Here is a 19,084-nt window from a genome sequence, read left to right on the forward strand (position 1 = left end):
CACAGGCAGGTCACAGCGTGGTGTCGCGGGACACACAGGGGCAGCAGGCAGACAGAAGCCCCTCAGTCAGGCCAGGAGAGTATGGAAGGCGGGGTCAGGGGAGGCTTCCCCGAGGAGGTGGTGCCTAAACAGGACTGTGAAGGAAGAGGCCATTAAAAGTTGTTTCTAACCTGGAAAACTCAGAATAAGCAGCTCATAAATGCCTTTTCTTTGATCACATGACATCTCTGCACTCGGGGTGCATCAGTGCGTTGGGTTGCCTCCCTAGCCTTCACCCCTCTTACCTGTCCCACCAGCTCTACGGCATCTCACGTCTGTGGTCACAAAAGCCAAACTTGGGACTGCTCCCCAGACCCACTTGCTGTTCAAGCTGTATACCTCTTAAAAGACATCTTCTTCCCTTCCCCCCAAATAACACAACAATTTCCTTAAGCCCATCCTCCAGCGCAAACTGTTTCCATCGTTTACACCAGAAGGCAACCCCTCCCTGCACTCCATCTCTGGATTCTGTGGCTCCTGGTCGTGGCTTCTGTGGTCTCCGTCTAGCAGTTACGCATCTACGCCTTTTCTCACCATCACCTCTCCCTGTGAGCCTGTGAGGACAGGACCCCAGCGGTGTCATCTCTAGGTAGCAATGGCTTTTAGGTTCAAGGTCAGCCAACTGCTTCCCCTCTCATGCTTCTGGATGCCTGAGCCTGCAGGAAGCCCAGAGAACCAGGAACTCGGTATCAGGAGGCACGTTCTTGAAAACGTGCTGGGGTCACGTTCTTTCTTCTGCTGAACTCAACTCTCCTTCGCTGACATCTCCACCCTGGCTCCACCCTGGGGACCACCCCAAGCGGTGTGTTCCTTTCCCACAGCAGCCAGAGCACTTGGAGGCAGCAACTACATCCCTCGTGGGCCCCTGCTCCTTGGTCCCATGAGTCCCAGGTCCCCTGATGTGTTCTCGGCTACCTCTCCCATGTGGACTCTAGTTTGCAGATTCCTTCAATTGCGGAGCTCTCCGTGAGACACGATGCTGCAGGTGGGGTTACTCAGAACATCAGAACAGAGGGCAGAGAGACCACCCCTTTGGGGGTGGGCATTGTGGAGTGCACCGTAGGCCACAGCATGGCCCCCAACTGAACTGAATGTATCAGCTGCTCCCTGACTAAGCCACCCTGTGCAGGTATTTGGGGGGAATCAAAGTGAAGGATTTCTCATTTGTCCTTAGTTACCTCATGTGTTAAAGTTGCCCCCAACCTGTTGAGCCTTTGGGATCCCAAGTCAATCAATCCACAGGCCCCAGACATTAATTCTCCTGCCTGACTCTGTCAGTGTCAGCAGCCACCTCTGATGCACGTGCCATCAGTGCCTGTACTGGAGTTAATGACAGAAATACTGAGCCCAGAGAGGAGGGAACCGTGTAACCACATTCGAGAGCCCTGTGTCATGTCTGCCTTTAATCAGGAGACTTTTGGATCAGCTGTTCAAAGACTCAGCAAAGCCACACTCTCCAAAAAGGTCAACAAGTATGTCATGAGGGGCTTTTTCAATATATAATTTTCTTTATTTATTTTTGGCTGTGCTGGGTCTTTGTTGTGGGGGCTTTTCTCTAGTTGAGGTGAGCGGGGGCTACTCTCTAGTCGCAGTTTGCGGGCTTCTCATTGCAGAAGCTTCTCTTATTGTGGATCATGGGCTGGCACACGGGCTTCAGTGGTTGTGGCGCCTGGGCTCAGCAGCTGTGGTTTCCGGGCTCTAGAGCACAGGCTTAATAGTTGTGACTTAGTTGTTTTGCGGCATATGGAAGCTTAGTTACAGGACCGGGGATCGAACCTGTGTCTCTTGCATTGGCAGATGGATTCTTTACCACCGAGACAACAGGAAGGCCCCATGAAGGTTTTTTTAATTCAAGCCAGCTCCATTACAGATTTATCAGCATGGAAACTGCATTAGTTTCCTATTGCTGCTGTAACAAATGACCACAAAAGCAGGGGTTTAAAACAACAGAAGTGTATTACACTTATGAGCTCATTACACTTACAGCTCATGAGGTCAGAAGTCCGAAACAGTTCTTTGGATTAAAACCAAGGAATTGGCAGGGTGACATTCCTTCTGGAGGCTCTAGAGGTGAATCTGTTTCCTTGCCACTACCAGCTTCCACAGACAGTCTGCATCCTTCATTCATGGTCCCTTCCTTCACTCTGATCTCTGCTTCTATTCCCACATCTTCTCTGTCTCTCACTCTCCCGCCTCCCTCTCCTAAGGACTCTTGTGATTACATGGGACCCACTCAGATACTCCAAGATATTCTCCCCATCTCAACATCCTTGATTTCATCACACCTGCATAATCTTTATGCCACGTAAAGTAACATAGTCACAGATTCCAGGAATTAGGACATGGACATCTTTGGAATTTGGGGACATGGACATCTTTGGGAGGATGTTGTTCTACCCACAACAGCAACCTTAAAAAAAAAAAAAAGAAAGAAAGACAAATCCACATACCTGCCTCAATTGTAAAAGCAACTTTTTCCTTTGGACTTTGAGCGAAACATTTTTCAAACGTAATTTATCCTTCATAGTATCCTAAAAAATAAAAGCAAAGTTTAATCCATTGTCCTTCTTCTTCCCTATCGGCAGGTCTGCGACTGCAAAACGAAACTTTGAGCCCTAACAAACAGTCACTTATTTTTAACTCTTTAATGTCTACTCAAGCTGGTGTTGCTACATTATCCTTGCTCGTGAGCAAGCAGCAGAGGAAACTGGGTCTGCTCTATACAAATTTTCTATTAGTTTTAAATTCAAGATAACTTGAGTATATTGTTGGATATAGGGGCCTTTCCTGACAAAATGATCTTATGATTCGTTGATCTATTATCCTCTTGGTAATTTACACAATTTTTTATTACATATAACATGTTAGGGTTAGTACCACTACCTATCTGCAGGATTCAAAGCTTGATATGCTACAAAATCTTTGAAAGTAAAGGAATATTCTGTCTCATTCTTACACTAATGGAACTCAAAGAAATTAAGGTTTACTTGTCCTACACTACGTAGTCACCTGACTAAACAGGCTCACACTTTTCTCAAGAAAATTGCCAATCTTGAAACAAACAAGAAAATTAAAAGGGAGAAGCTGATCTGAGATAACTATGAATATCCATTCTGCCTGTTTGATTTTGGCTTTGATAAACTTGCATTTTAAGACACACAAGCTTTGAGGGACACAAAAAAATGTTCATATGTGGGCGACAGTTATGGTGGAAAAAATGGAGTGGGGCAGCCTCACGTGGACCACTTGTGTGTCATCGTTCTATGAGAGTACTCCCCTCTCTAAGCTCTAACCACCTGCCAACTCACCCTCCGGCGATTCATGTCCTCAATGTACTTCATCACTTTCTGAGTGGCCAAAATACTCCCTTTCTTCTTGGATATGGTCTTTAGAATATCTTTTTCAAACTCATGCACTTCTCTCTGGACTTCGGTCCATCGAATTTCAGCTTCCTCAATGATGGCCTGGGGGAGTCAGTGCAAAGAGAAGACAGTTTTCAAAACTTTTCAAGGAGATTTCCATCTAAGGAAACCTAAGGTCTCAGGCCTATTTGGGTCCCAATGCCTAACATTTCTTCTTAGTCTTAGAAAGATACCCTGAAGATACAAATGGGACCATATGAACACTGTTATTAAAAAGCATGCCTCAAAAAAGTTACAGTATCTATATATATAAAGGGGAAGAACAAACAAAAAAGGGCCTCAAGTATCTCCAGAAATATGTATTTCTGTATCTGAAATGTTATCATTAAAATTATAACACTAATATCTATCATATATCACCATATTATATATATGTATATATCACACATATATGTATATATCATATATATACCATATCATATATATATAATATCTGGAAGGTTATATGCCAAAACAATAACCACAGCCACATCTGGAAAGATGGACTAGGAGGGAGGCAGAGAAGTACTCTTACTATATACTTTCATAATTTGAAAAAAAAGTTATAACAAATCTATGAATTGATACAGAAAGACATTATTAAGTGAAAAATACAGTTCACAAAATAATATGATACCTTTTTATAAAGATATTCATACATACCTAGGAAATCTAAACTCTAGGAGATAAATACAGGAACCAATAGTAATTACCTCTAGGTGGATGTTTTCAAATGTTTCTCTTTTAGCTTACCTGCATTTTAAATTTTCCTGCAACAGAGGTTATCTTTAAATTAAAAAATGCAAACACACATACATTATTTTAAAGAATAAAATGAGTAACCACAGAGCAAATCATCTTTGTTTAGGCTCTTTCACTGGGCTCCAAGGAACAAAAGCATCTTCCTTCGCTGGCCAGCATCTAGACATAGCCTCCTCCCTCTCCATTAACTTCACAGGCCAGGACATCCATCCACCTTAAACGCTACTTTATATACATTACTGGAATGCAAAAGTAGGAAGTCAAGAGATATCTGGAGTAACAGGCAAATTTGGCCTTGGAGTACAGAATGAAGCAGGACAAAGGCTAACAGAGTTTTGCCAAGAGAATGCACTGGTCATAGCAAACACCCACTTCCAACAACACAAGAGAAGATGATGACCATCACCAGATGGTCAATTCTGAAATCAGATTGACTATATTCTTTGCAGCCAGTGATGGAGAAGCTCTATACAGTCAGCAAAAACAAGACCAGGAGCTGACTGTGGCTCAGATCAGGAACTCCTTATTGCCAAATTCAGACTGAAATTGAAGAAAGTAGGGAAAACCACCAAACCATTCAGATATGACCTAAATCAAATCCCTTATGACTATACAGTAGAAGTGACTAGATTCAAGGAATTAGATCTGATAGACAGAGTGCCTGAAGAACTATGGATGGGGTTTGTGACATTGTATAGGAGGCAGTGATCAAGACCATCCCCAAGAAAAAGAAATGCAAAAAGGCAAAATGGTTGTCTGAGGAGGCCTTACAAATAGCTGAGAAAAGAACAGAAGCAAAAGGCAAAGGAGAAAAGGAAAGATATACCCATTTGAATGCAGAGTTCCAAAGAATAGCAAGAAGAGATAAGAAAGCCTTCCTCGGTGATCAATGCAAAGAAATAGAGGAAAACAATAGAATGGGAAAAAATAGAGATCTCTTCAAGAGAATTAGAGATACCAAGGGAATATTTCATGCAAAGATGGGCACAATAAAGGACAGAAATGGTATGCCTATCAGAAACAGAAGATATTAAAAAGAGGTGGCAAGAATACACAGAAAGACTGAACAAGAAAGATCTTCATGACCCAGATAACCATGATGGTGTAATCACTAACCTAGAGACAGACATCCTGGAATGCAAAGTCAAGTGGGCCTTAGGAAGCATCACTACAAACAAAGCTAATGGAGGTGATGGGATTCCAGTTGAGCTATTTCAAATCCTATAAGATGATGCTGTGAAAGTTCTGCACTCAATATGCCAGCAAATTTGGAAAACTCAGCAGTGGTCACAAGACTGGAAAAGGTCAGTTTTCATTCCAATCCCAAAGAAAGGCAATGCCAAAGAATGCTCAACCTACCGCATAATTGCACTCATCTCACACGCTAGCAAAGTAATGCTCAAAATTCTCCAAGCCAGGCTTCAACAGGACATGAACCACGAACTTCCAGATGTTCAAGCTGGATTTAGAAAAGGCAGAGGAACCAGAGATCAAATTGCCAACATCCACGGATCATTGAAAAAGCAAGAGTGTTCCAGAAAAACATCTACTTCTGCTTTATTGACTATGCCAAAGCCTTTGACTGTGTGGATCAGAATAAACTGTGGAAAATTCTGAAAGAGATGGGAATACCAGACCACCTGACCTGCCTCCTGAGAAATATGTATGTAGGTCAGGAAGCAACAGTTAGAACTGGACATGGACTGGTTCCAAATCAGGAAAGGAGTACATCAAGATTGTATATTGTCACCCTGATTATTTAACTTATATGCAGAGTACATCATGAGAAATGTTGGGCTGGATGACGCACAGGCTGGAATCAAAATTGATGGTAGAAATATCAATAACCTCAGATATGTAGATGACACCTTCCTTAGGGCAGAAAGCAAAGAAGAACTAAAGAGCCTCTTGATGAAAGTGAAAGAGGAGAGTGAAAAAGTTGGCTTAAAGCTCAACAATCAGAAAACAAAGATCATGGCATCCAGTCCCATCACTTCATGGCAAATAGATGGGGAAACAGTGGAAACAGTGGCAGACTTTATTTTTTGGGGCTCCAAAATCACTGCAGATGGTGACTGCAGCCATGAAATTAAAAGATGCTTACTCCTTGGAAGAAAAGTTATGACCACCCTAGACAGCGTATAAAAAACAGAGACATTACTTTGCCAACAAAGGTCCGTCTAATCAAAGGTATGGTTTTTCCAGTGGTCATGTATGGATGTGAGAGTTGGACTATAAAGAAAGCTGAGGACTGAAGAATTGATGCTTTTGAACTGTGGTGTTGGAGAAGACTCTTTGAGAGTTTCTTGGAGTGCAAGGAGATCCAACCAGTCAATCCTAAAGGAAATCAATCCTGAATATTCACTGGAAGGACTGATGTTGAAGCCGAAACTCCAATACTTTGGCCACCTGATGTGAAGAACTGACTTAGTGGAAAAGACCCTAATCCTGGGAAAGATTGAAGGTGAGAGGAGAAGGGGATGACAGAGGGTGAGATGGTTGGATGGTGTCACCGACGTGATGGACATGAGTTTGAGTAAGCTCTGGTAGTTGTTGATGGACAGGAAACCTGGCTTGCTGCAGTCCTTGGGGTCACAAAGAGTCAGACATGACTGAGCGGCTGGAATGAACTGATACATCACTCTCCTGCTCAGTTATCCTCACTGGGGTCCTGCTTTCTAAGACATCAGAGAGAAACCCCTCTGCCTACTTAAACTGATTTCCTAATACAGCCGCCAAAGCACCTTCTTTTCTAACCACACCAACCTCCTCAGGGTTATGAACTTGCTGTGAACATTCCACCTCCACTTCCTTGTTCATGTCATTCACCTTACTCAGGGTGCCCTTGTTTTCCTATTCCTTAAACAAGTGCCATCATTCTTCACATGTCAGGTCCTATGTCCAGGCCTACCTCCTCAACATGTCTTCTCTGACCACTCTAACCCACACCGTGATGTTTAATCACACAGTCCAGCATGTGAAGACAGTGATACCACATCCTGAGCTCTTTTAACATGTTAGAATTCAATGCAGCATGTTGGGAAAGAGAAAGAAGGAGAGAGGGGGAAGAGCAGGAGAGGTTTATGCCATAGAGATGGTTCTATCAATGGAGACACGAGTTCACTATCTGTCCCTTTCGAGGAAATGAATAAGATGCCTCCATTAGAAATGGAAAAAATTTAGAAATAGAATAGAAACATTTATTTTTTTCATACAAGATGGCTATCAAATGCAAGCCAGCAACTTCATCCTATTGGCAACCAAATGAACAGTGTGATGTTTCTTCCCTGTTGGAAAACTGACCACCTTGGTCTCCCATATGGTGTGAACTACGGTCATGGATGCAGCCCATGGAGGGTGACAAGGGATTTTTCACCTAACTCACTGACTTAAACCTCAAGCCCCATATATCATTAAGGAATTATTTTGAATTTTTAAGAGCATTTATGGTTGGATGGCATCACTGACTCAATGGACATGAGTTTGGGTAGACTCTGGGAGTTGGTGATGGACAGGGAGGCCTGGAGTGCTGCGGTTCACGGGGTCACAAAGAGTCAGACACGACTGAGCAACTGAGCTGAACTGAACTGATGGTTATTGATTATGGGGTTTTTTTTTAAAAAGAATCTATATCTTAGAGACATATATTGAAATATTTACAGATAAACAGTATCTGTAAGATTCCCTTCATAATAGCCCAGTGGCCAATTACGAGTGGGAAGTTAGTAGGGATACGGAGGGAACAAGAGCAGCCACATGTTGATGACTGCTATGTGTGGGTATTGAATGAATAAGGGCTCACTGTGCTAGCTTCTCTACATTTGTGTATTTTGAAAATTTTCATTTAAAGAGTTTAAAAAAATTTTAATTTAATTATTTATTTTTAGTTGTGCTGGGTCTTTGTTGCTACATGAGGGCTCTCCCTAGTTGCAGCGAGTAGAGGCTTCTCTCTGGCTTCTCTTGTTGTGGAGCACAGGCTCTGGGACCCTAGGACTCCAGTAGTTGTGGCGCAGGGGCTTAGCTGCCCTATGGCCCATGGAATCTTCCCAGACTAGGGATCAAACCTGGGTCCCCTGCATCGGAAAGCAGATTCTTAACCACTGGAATACCAGGGAAGACCAAAAAGTTTAAAATTTGATATCCCTTCAAGCAAATGGTAAGTTCCTTAAAGGTAGGTCCTCAATTTATTTTATCCGAATCATGTTTCTCTCAAACTTCCAACAATCATATGAACGTACTAAAGATATTTCTTGCCGAGGCAGAAGCAGGGAGCCCAGGGAGGATGGCCCACTGGAAGGCCTACCTCGTGATGCTGTAGGTCGCGCTCAGCGTTCGCTCTCATGTGCCTGATCTCATCCTTTGCGTCTTCCAGCTCCTTTTGCACAAGTTCTAATTTTTGGTCCACACTGAGGCCCATCAAACGTTCCATGCCCACGCGGGACTTGGATTTACGCCTGCTTCGTAACTGTAACACAAGCAGTACAAAGCAACCCAAGGTGGGTATCAAAACGACCACTCGAACATGCTAGAAATCACGCTGAATGATGGCCAGAGTGAACCAGCTCCATGATAAATAACGCTGGACACTGGGCCCGAGGTGATGTTCATTTCACAAGTCAACCTAAGGCACTGTGCCAAGTACTTCAAAGGTCTATGCCTGACAATGAACTGAAAATCAGTAAGAGGAAGTGTCTTGAGCATGGGGAAACCCTGAACTATAGTAAATTGCTACAGACTAGCAGTCAAATCAGTGTCAGGGAAAGCCTGGAGCTCAGTGCTTCCTGAGCTGGATGTAAAAGAGAAAATGCACTGGGGGCCATTGTTTTCAGCAAAAAACAGACAAAAAATGTTGGATTTCCTAGGCAGTGACATGGTTGGATGGCATCATCAACTCAACGGAGATGATTCTGAGCAGACTCTGGGAGATAGTGAAGGACAGGGAAGCCTGGCGTGCTGCATTCCATGGGGTCACAGAGAGTCAGACATGACTAATCGACTGAACGACAACAGGGCATTGAAGCCTAAGGTCAGAAGCAGGTGACCCAGGAAACGTGTGGACCTGAAGATGGCATTGTTTGATCCTCAAAAGGTAGACCCCCCCATACTGTTTTTTTTTAGTCCGATTCCCTTTTTTTTTTTTAATGGAGTATAATTGTTTATAATGTTGTGTTAATTTCTGCTGTACAATGAAGTGAATCAGCTATGTGTATACATATAGCCCCTCCCTCTCGGGCTTCCCTCTCACCCTTTCCACCCCACCCCTCCAGTTCACCACAGAGCACTGGGCTGAGTCCCTGTGCTATAAGCAGATTCCTGCTGGCAACCTATTTCACACATGGTAGTATATATATGTCACTCCTAATCTAAAGAGAAACCTTGGAGGGAAAAGAGCCAAACTTAGAACAGGGGGAAAGTCAAATGCCACTTGGCCAAGAAGGGCACAGCAAAGGCAGATAACAAACGTTACGTGCATCTAAATGGGCAAAGAGCTTTAAAGAATTCTTAGATCTCCCTTGCATACCTGTGCAATTTCTGCTCCTGTTATTTTGACTTCTGATAATCGTGGAGGTCGCTGGTCCCTGGGCTCCAGTTTATTGTAATATTTTTCAAACATCTCTGTCTCAGTTTTGAGAGCAGAGTTTCCATAGCTGCAAAACAGAGGGTGCCCTTGAGCAAGTTCCACCAAAAGGAGTTTAAATCCCAAGTACCTAGTATTTAACACTTACTAGCTTTGCATGACCTTGTAAGATACTTAACCTTTTGGTGCCTCGCTTTCCTCTGTAAAATGGGAATAATAATAGCACCTATCTTTGAGGGTTGTGATAAGGAAAGCAAAGACTTTGGGACAGTGCCTGGCACACAGTAAATGCTATTTACGTATTCTATATATTTTTTAATATACATCTAATGAGCCATAAAGTTCAGGGCACTAGGATTACAGGCACACATTGGGGATATAATGGATTCAGTTCCAAACAACTTCGATCAAGCAAATAGTGCAATAAAGTGAGTCACATGAATTTTTTGGTTTTTCGGTGCATTAGAATTATGTTTACATTATTATGTAGTCTACTAAGTGTGCACGCCATTATGTCTAAAAAAGTACATACTTTAACTAACAATGCTTTATTGCTAAAAAATGCTAACCATCATCTGAGCCTTCAGCAGGTCATAATCTTTGCAATAGTAGCATCAAAAACCAGTGAGCACAAATCACCATAACAAATATAATAATATAAAGAAAAAGCTTGAAATAGTTCAAAAATCACAGAAATGTGACAGAGACACAAAATGAGCAAATGTTGTTGGGAAACAATGGCATCAATATGCTTGCTCAATGCAGAGTTACCACAAACCTTTGTTTTATAAAAACCACAATGTCTGCAAGGTACAATAAAGCAAAATGCAATAAAATGAGATATGCCTATATACTGAAAATTGGTACAAGTTTCATCTTCAAATATCTTCTAACCCATCTGTGAAATTCCTTCTGAATTAATACTGGATTTTTTATTTTTTTAATTTTTTTTTCCATTTATTTTTATTAGTTGGAGGCTAATTACTTTACATCATTGCAGTGGTTTTTATCATACATTGAAATGAATTAGCCATGGATTTACATGTATTCCCCATCCCGGTCCCCCCTCCCACCTCCCTCTCCACCCGATCCCTCTGGGTCTTCCCAGTGCACCAGGCCCGAGCACTTGTCTCATGCACCCAACCTGGGATGGTGATCTGTTTCACCCTAGATAATATACATGTTTCGATGCTGTTCTCTTGAAACATCCCACCCTCGCCTTCTCCCAGAGTCCATAAGTCTGTTCTATACATCTGAGTCTCTTTTTCTGTTTTGCATATAGGGTTATCGTTACCATCTTTCTAAATTCCGTATATATGTGTTAGTATACTGTAATGGTCTTTATCTTTCTGGCTTACTTCGCTCTGTATAATGGGCTCCAGTTTCATCCATCTCATTAGAACTGATTCAAATGAATTCTTTTTAATGGCTGAGTAATATTCCATGGTGTATATATACCACAGCTTCCTCATCCATTCGTCTGCTGATGGGCATCTAGGTTGCTTCCATGTCCTGGCTATTATAAACAGTGCTGCGATGAACATTGGGGTGCACGTGTCTCTTTCAGATCTGGTTTCCTCGGTGTGTATGCCCAGAAGTGGGATTGCTGGGTCATATGGCAGTTCTATTTCCAGCTTTTTAAGAAATCTCCACACTGTTTTCCATAGTGGCTGTACTAATTTGCATTCCCACCAACAGTGTAAGAGGGTTCCCTTTTCTCCACACTCTCTCCAGCATTTTGAATTAATACTGGGTTTTTTATCTTAAAACTTTATTTATTCTTGGCTGCACTGGGTCTTTGTTGCTGCAAACAGGCTTTCCTTAGTTGCAGCTAGGGGCTTCTCTCCGGTTGTGCCCGGGCTTCTCACTGCGGTGGCTTCTCCTGTTGCAAAGCACAGGTTCTCGGCGCACGGACTGCAGTAGTTGTGGCTCTCAGGCTCTTAAGCACAGGCTCAGTAGTTGTGGCGCATGGCTTAATTGCTCCGTGCATGCAGAATCTTCCCAGACCAGGGATCAAAACTGTGTCCCCTGCATTGGCAGGCATATTCTTAACCACTAGACAGCCAGGGAAGTCCACTACAGAATTCTTGAAGTTACACACATCCACAATCTTTAGAGGTTTACTTTGGTTTATATTTCTCAGTTCTTTTATTTCCAGCCACTCAATGGATGAAGTGTTCACTAGATGTCTACTATAAAAGGTGGGAGAGCTTTGAACAGATGGTTTTTAAACATTAGAGATGACAAACCTAGTTTATCCTGTATATGCCAAGATTGTGACCCTTTCAACTTATATAACATAACCCATATGTTACATATGAGTGTATAGGGTTTCCCTGATGGCTCAGCTGGTAAAGAATTTGCCTGCAATGTGGGAGACCTGGGTTCGATCCATGGGTTGGGAAGATGCCCTGGAAAAGGAAAAGGCTACCTACTCCCGTATTCTGACCTGGAGAATATAGTCCATGGGGTCTATATAGTCCATGGGGTCGCAAGGAGTTGGACATGACTGAGCAACTTTCACTTTCATGTAATACATCAATGGTAAAGAACCCATATGCCAGTGCAGGAAATGTGAGTTCAATTCCTGGGTGGAGAAGATCCTCTGGGGAAGGGAATGGCAACTCTCTCTAGTAGTCTTGCCTGGGAAATTCCCTATGGACTGTAGGGTCACAAAGAGTTGGACACAACTGAAGCGACTTAGCATGCACTCATGGACTATAGCCTGCCAGGCTCCTTCTGTTCCATGGGGTCACAAAAGAAGTCGGACACAACTTATCGACTGAGCAGCAACAATATAATACACATGTATGTATGTACGTGTATAAGAGAGAGAACAGCTTTGATATTTTCATATGTTATTGAGCTGAACATCTGTTTACTGCGCTGAAAATCCTGTTTGGCTGAATTTTAGTATTAGTGCGAAAGATTCAACAGAAAAGCCTGATATATCAAAGCATCTTTCTTTTTCAGCAGATGTCATGTTCCCAGTGTAGGCTGTGGAGTTGCACCAGTCTTTGTTTTAATTAATTTTTTATTGGAATATAGTTGATTTACAAAGTTGCGTTAGTTTCTGCATACAGCAAAGTCAGTTTCACATATACATATATCTATTCTTTTTTATTCTATTCTCATATAGGTCATTACAGAGCATTGAATAGATTTCTCTGTGCTATACAGTAGCTTCCTATTAGTTATGAAGTTTATATGTAATAGTGTGATCTGAGTCTTAATCGTAGCTCTACCACTGACTAGCTGTGTGACTGTACGAAAGTGACTTAACTTCTGTGTCTGTTTCCTCACCAACTTACTAGGGTTATTTTCTCATTATATTAGGTCATATGTGCAAAATACTTGGCACATAATAAGCACTCGAGATTGTAGCTATTTTAGTAATAATACCTCAATTCTGACCTAAACTATTTATAAACATTTTGCAGTAACAGCTATTCAGCTGCCAGGCCAGGATGTTCTATGTGAAACCAGTCAGTTGTACAACTAACCTCAATTACCTCACAGAATCTTGATATCCAATTTACTTGCTATAGTAGATATTAAAACAGACTGCTAAAAATATAGAAAATTGGGCTAGACCTTCTTTGCTGTCCACTTCTATGCTTATACTCTGGCTTAGGTATATTGCTTCACACTAAAAGTATCTCAATAGCCTCCCTTCTATCTGCTTCCACCTTAATTTTATTATAGAATCTTAGCATTGGAAAGGGACTTAGAGGTTACCTGGTCCAAGCTGTCATCGCACAATAGAGAAGTGGCTAGGCACACAGCGTGGCACCAGACAGACCCACCAGGCTGAAGCTCTAGCTTCACCAATTACCCTCTAGGCTTCGCATCTCTGTCTCCATCAGTGACTTGTTAGTGCCCTGAAGGTGGAGACACGGGAATAAAAAGCAAAGGTAGGCGCCTTTCCCACCTTTTTTTTGGGGGGGGGGGGGGGGAGGGAGCGGGTCTCAGTTTCCTCAGCGTTCAGCGTGGACCTGGAGTATCTCCGTGCTGGACCAACCTCGGAGCCCACACGCCGAGTAGGGACCACCCTCTGAATCCGGCGGCGGGTACCTGAGCTCTTCCACCAGCCCACACAGCTGGAAAACAGGCAGATCGCTCTCGTCCTGGGCCTGTGTCTCCGAGGCAGAAGTCTCAGAGTCGTCGTCCGTCATCACTGCCGAAGCTACCCTGGTCAATACCGAGTGTGGCCAAGAGCGCCGGGGACCGGCGACCGCGTCACTCGGGCTGCGACCAAGCAGTGCGTTGCCAGGGCGACCTGACGCGGTAGTGGAGGGGCGGGGTTTCCGGAGGCCCAGTCAGCGCTCTGGCCAGCCTAGCGCCGACCAAAGCGAGATCGCTGGCCTTGGACTAGATACCTAGGTGCATTCGCTGTTTACTTTTTCAACAGTATTCTTAAAACGATGATAATAACAGCTGTTTGCTCAGCAGTTACTAATGCCGTTGGCACCATGTTGAGCATAGTTTATGAAAATCCTTGCAACAACCTTGTAATAGTATCTATTCTTGATTTCCAAATGGAGAAATCGAGACCCAGAAAGTTCATTGAATTGGCAGGAGTGTCTTCCTTCTTCCACCTCACTGTGAGGCCTCTCTGTTCACCATCTGGAGCTTCATACATACTGCAGTTTCTCTTGGATACCAATAATCTGCATTCCTGGAAGGGAAAAACTTGGCTGGTTATTAAATGGGTATAAACTCAAGACATTTCTAAATAGGCATTGATCATACTAGTATATGATCTTGAGTATCCTGGGGGGAATGTATGGAGCAGACCATTCAGTCCGTCAAGGAGCTCCTGGTTAAATGAGGAGATAGCTCCTAAACTAACCGTTGCAACCTGGAGTGACAGTGGTGACAGTGTTGTGGTTCACACCACTTTATACTCATTAACTCATTTCATTCTCAAAACAGTCTTATGAAGTTGGTATTGTTCTCTTCCTCTTACAGATCCGGAAACTGAGAAATATAGTAGCTTAGATGAGTTGCCTGGGCTTCCCTCATAGCTCAGTTGGTAAAGAATCCACCCACAATGCGGGAGACCCAGGTTCGATTCCTGGGTGGGGAAGATCCCCTAGAGAAGGGATAGGCTTACCCACTGCATTATTCTTGGGCTTCCCTTGTGGCTCAGCTGGTAAAGAATCCTCCTGCAATGTGGGAGACCTGGGTTCCATCCCTGGGCTGGGAAGATCCCCTGGAGAAGGGAAAGGCTACCCACTCCAGTATTCTGGCCTGGAGAATTCCATGGACTATATAGTCCATGGGGTCACAAAGACTTGGCCACGACTGAATGACTTTCACCATTCACCATTAGACTTTCACCAGGACCACTCTGCTTGGTCCTTTTACCATTTTTGCCCCATTAGCTTAGCAGTTCTTACCGAGGGGCTGAGGGGGAACTATTTTGCATCGTCTGCACCCACTAGGAGACATTTTGCAGTATCTGGAGAAATTTTTGTTTGTTATAACTGAAAAGGGTACCTTTGACTTTCAAAGTTTAGAAGTCAGAGATATTGCTTGCATTTAATTTCCCAAGGCTGCCATAACAAATTGCCACAAACAAACTTGTTGTCTCCCAATACTGGAGGCTAGGAGTCCAAACTCAAGGATTGTCAAGGCCAGGCTCCCTCGGAATGCTCTAGGGAAGAATTTTATCTAGCTTTTGATGTTTCCCAGCAATCCCTGGCATTCCTTGCCCTGTAACTCTGTCACTCCAATCTCTTCCTACATCTTCACATGGCCTTCTTCCTTGTGTGTTGTGTGGCCTTTCCTCTTTGTATAAGGACATGCAAGGATCATTATTTCAAAATCTGAGATTCCAGATGGACATAAATTTTTAGGGATGCTTTTCCACCCACTACAGTAATTCTCCTACATACGAACGAGTTCCATTCTGAGAGGGCATTCATAAGTCCCACAAAGTTAGCCTAGGTACTCAACTAACACAATCAGCTATACAGTACTGTAATGGATTTATAATATTAATACTTTATACACAAGTAATACATAAAAAGGGGCTTCACAGATGGCGTTAGTGGTGAAGAAACTACCTGCCAATGCAGGAGATGAGAGTTTGATTCATGGGTCGGGAAGATCCCCCGGAGGAGGAAATAACACCCCACTCCAGGATTCTTGCCGGGAGAATCTCAGGGATAAAGTGGAGGGCTACAGTCCGTGGGGTCTCCAAAGAGTCGGACATGACTGAGCATCTGAGTAATGTGTAAAAAACAGACAAGCTCAGGACAGTCAAGTATGCCAAAGCGCAACCACACTTGTAGAGGCCACATGTACGTGACGTGTATGTCAGATACGTGAACTAACTTACATGATTGGACATGAAAGTTCGCAACTTGAAGGTTGTATGTGGGAGACTTGCTGAACTCTGTTCAACTACTCTTCAAGGCACAGGACAAGCTCCCCTAACAAATATTTATATCAAAATATCAATAGTGTTGAGGTTGGGAAACTTGATTCAGAGAGAGGCATTTCTCCTTGGGGAGGAAAGGAGAATGTGTCTGCTAATCTAGGTAGCTACAAACAGAAAAGGTCTCAGAGAGGCTCAAAGTCCAGAGGTCACCTTCACCCTTTGTTTTCCAGGGACCACTTCTTCCTACAGACTTCAGCATTTCCATGTGGATGCTGCCCCCTGCCTGGCATTTTTGTAGCCTCTGCATTTTGACTTCAGAATCATAGGATCAGATCCATCCGAAGGATTAAGCTTCAACCAGGACTCTGACCTCAGAAGCAGACATTAGTGTTGCCTGTTTTTCTATTTATACAAATGGAATTGTGCAGCACATATGCCTGTGTGTCTGACTTCTTTCCCTCGCCATCCTGTTGATGAGACCCAACATCATTGATGTGGGTAGTTATAGATCACTCATTACTGCAGCTGCACGGTGTTCCATTGTGTTTATCCACACCACTGTCCATGAGTTTTGGAGGGGTTTCCAGTACGAGGCTATTGTCATAAGCACCGCTAGGAATATTTACCACTAGTAAATGTCTTCTGGGAATGTGTGTACACATTTATGTTAAGTACACACTTAGGAGTGCAACTGCTGGGTCATAGTCTGTTATGCATTAGTTGATATTAGTTGATGACTGCCAGTTTTCCGATTATACCAGGTCTTCACTTTTTAGAACATTCAGTGACATGGGGCACTGTGCCTTCCTCCCACAATGGTCTGTCATTTGTTCACATGCTTGTGAAGCCTGGGTGTGTGCCAGGCACTGGATGAGCTGTTGGAATGCCAAGGTGGAAAAGCCACGGGCTAGTCTTGGCCCCTGTGCCCTGAGATCTATTCCTTCCCCTTCATCTTCCATGTTGGGGGTGGGGTTGGGCAGGGGGTGACAATGAGCCATTCATTCTGCATTTCCTAGGCTCCCCGGGCAGCTGGAGGGCCCTGTTTGGAGCCCAGTGGACAGGTGAAAGGAAGAAGCTTGGGGCACAGGGGTGGGGGATGGAGGTGGGGGGGTAGAGTTCTCCTCTTTCTCTGCATTTGTTGTTCAGTCACTAAGTTGTGTCTGACTCTTTGCGACCCTGTGGGCTGCAGCACACCAGGCTTCCCTGCCCTTCTCTATCTCCTGGAGCTTGCTCAAACTCAGGTCTACTGAGTCAGGGATGCCATCCAATCATCTCATCCTCTGTCGCCCCGTTCTCCTCATGCCCTCAATCTTCCCCAGCACCAGGGTTTTTTCCAAGTTGTGGCCACATCTCTTCCGCAGCCCCAAGGGGACCGGCCAGTTGTGGTTGCAGCTTCTGTGGGTGATCGTGGCCCTGGTCTCCAGTGACATCACCTGCCCCTTGCCCCTCCAGCTGTGAGGAGGCCGTAACTTCCTACTCTCAGCGGCTCTTTGGCTCCCCTCCGCTTTTCAACTTGAGTGTATCTAAGTCCCTGCAGTCATGTGCTTTTCAGATGCTAGAAGTGGTTTCTCTTCTGGTTGGATCCTGACTGATCCTGGCAGGGGCCTTCGAGGCCAGTGGGGAGATCTCCAGGCAGAAGGACAAGTCTCATTCACCCAGGCCATGGCACTGATGGTGACAGATGAGACCTGTTGTGGGTTAGGACAAGGGTTCTGTTAGATATATGCTAGACTGCCTGTGGAGTCAGTCACCATGAGGACTACTGCAAACAAAGGCAGTTGCTTCCTCCAGAATGAGGAGTGATGTCAGCAGGCCTATCTCAGCATCCTGCGGGCAGAGGCCACTCCCTCCAAGGTGTCCCTCTATCTGGTTCCCTGGACCAGATATCCATAGGCTGGTCCTCAATGTGAGATGCTTCCAGTGGCTGTTTACTTTTGTGGGGAGTAGTAGCCTGGGAGTGGAGAGTAGCATCCTAGATCTCATGGTGATCCCAGTGCCTTAGGCACAGTACGTACTAATAATTATTCACTCATGAGTGTACAGGAACTATTCTGAGCATTTGAAGTGTCTTAATAAAAGTGTTACTATGATCCCATTTTACAGATGAGGAAACTGAGGCATGAGGAGCTAAAGTAGCTGGCACTCAATTGATGTCTGTTGATGACAATAGCCTCAAAATTTGCATAGCAGAATGTTTATTTATTTATTTATTTATTTTTAGCAGAATGTTTAAAAACACTGGCTTTGGAATTCAAAAGATAGTGCTTTGAATCTGGATCCTGCCCTTTGCTAGTGTGTGACCTTCCTCAGATTCCTTCTCTGTGAAATTAAGATAATCATGCCCACCTGGCCAGGGTCCTTAGAGGATTAAATAATGGGTGAATATCAATGGTGGTCGAGCTTGCAAAATTTACATATGTATAACATAAAATTGTTGGCTTCCCAAGGTGGCACCAGTGGCAGAGAACCTGCCTGCTTAAGCAAGAGACAAGAGATGTGAGTTCAGTCCCTGGGTCAGGAAGATCCGCTGGAGGAGGGCATAGCAACCCACTCCAGTATTCTTTGCCTGGAGAATCCTGTGGACAGAGGAGCCTCATGGGCTATGGGTCCACTGGGTCACAGAGTCAGACACAACTGAAGTGACTTAGCACACATACAGCACAATGTAAAATTGTACTTTATTGCATGTACACTACCTTTCAAGTTTTTTCAATTATGTACTTTTTAATTTATGATTAGTAATGGACTGAAAACAAATTATAACCTTCAGATTTAAGAAACCAACAATGAACTTATTTTATCTAATAAAATAGTATTTTTGATGAATTTGCCTATTTTATCCTCAGATCATAAGTTACCCATCTGGAGATCACAATAATAATCCCACTCTAAGTTATATTTTTAATACAGCACTGT

The 19,084-nt window shown here is 43.7% G+C and overlaps 1 protein-coding gene across 2 annotated transcripts in view; it reads right to left on the bottom strand.

The window, feature by feature from the left end:
- CFAP263 (cilia and flagella associated protein 263) overlaps nucleotides 1-14,039 on the bottom strand; it is a 30,070-nt gene extending 16,031 nt beyond the window's left edge. Inside the window, exons 1-6 of one of the 2 annotated variants that reach the window (XM_070451224.1) lie at nucleotides 13,855-13,945; nucleotides 13,519-13,661; nucleotides 9,724-9,850; nucleotides 8,506-8,667; nucleotides 3,348-3,503; nucleotides 2,490-2,570 (exon numbers count right to left, since the gene is read on the bottom strand). In XM_070451224.1, coding sequence (XP_070307325.1) covers nucleotides 2,490-2,570; nucleotides 3,348-3,503; nucleotides 8,506-8,667; nucleotides 9,724-9,850; nucleotides 13,519-13,535 — 543 coding nt within the window. In that variant the 5' untranslated portion in view covers nucleotides 13,536-13,661; nucleotides 13,855-13,945. Of the gene's footprint in view, nucleotides 1-2,489; nucleotides 2,571-3,347; nucleotides 3,504-8,505; nucleotides 8,668-9,723; nucleotides 9,851-13,518; nucleotides 13,662-13,854 lie in introns of both variants that reach the window. The other variant, XM_070451223.1, reaches the window with a different exon arrangement.
- Nucleotides 14,040-19,084: the final 5,045 nt, after the last annotated feature.

The sequence above is a fragment of the Odocoileus virginianus genome, chromosome 20 (assembly GCF_023699985.2).
Source record: "Odocoileus virginianus isolate 20LAN1187 ecotype Illinois chromosome 20, Ovbor_1.2, whole genome shotgun sequence".
Classification (NCBI taxonomy): domain Eukaryota; kingdom Metazoa; phylum Chordata; class Mammalia; order Artiodactyla; family Cervidae; genus Odocoileus; species Odocoileus virginianus.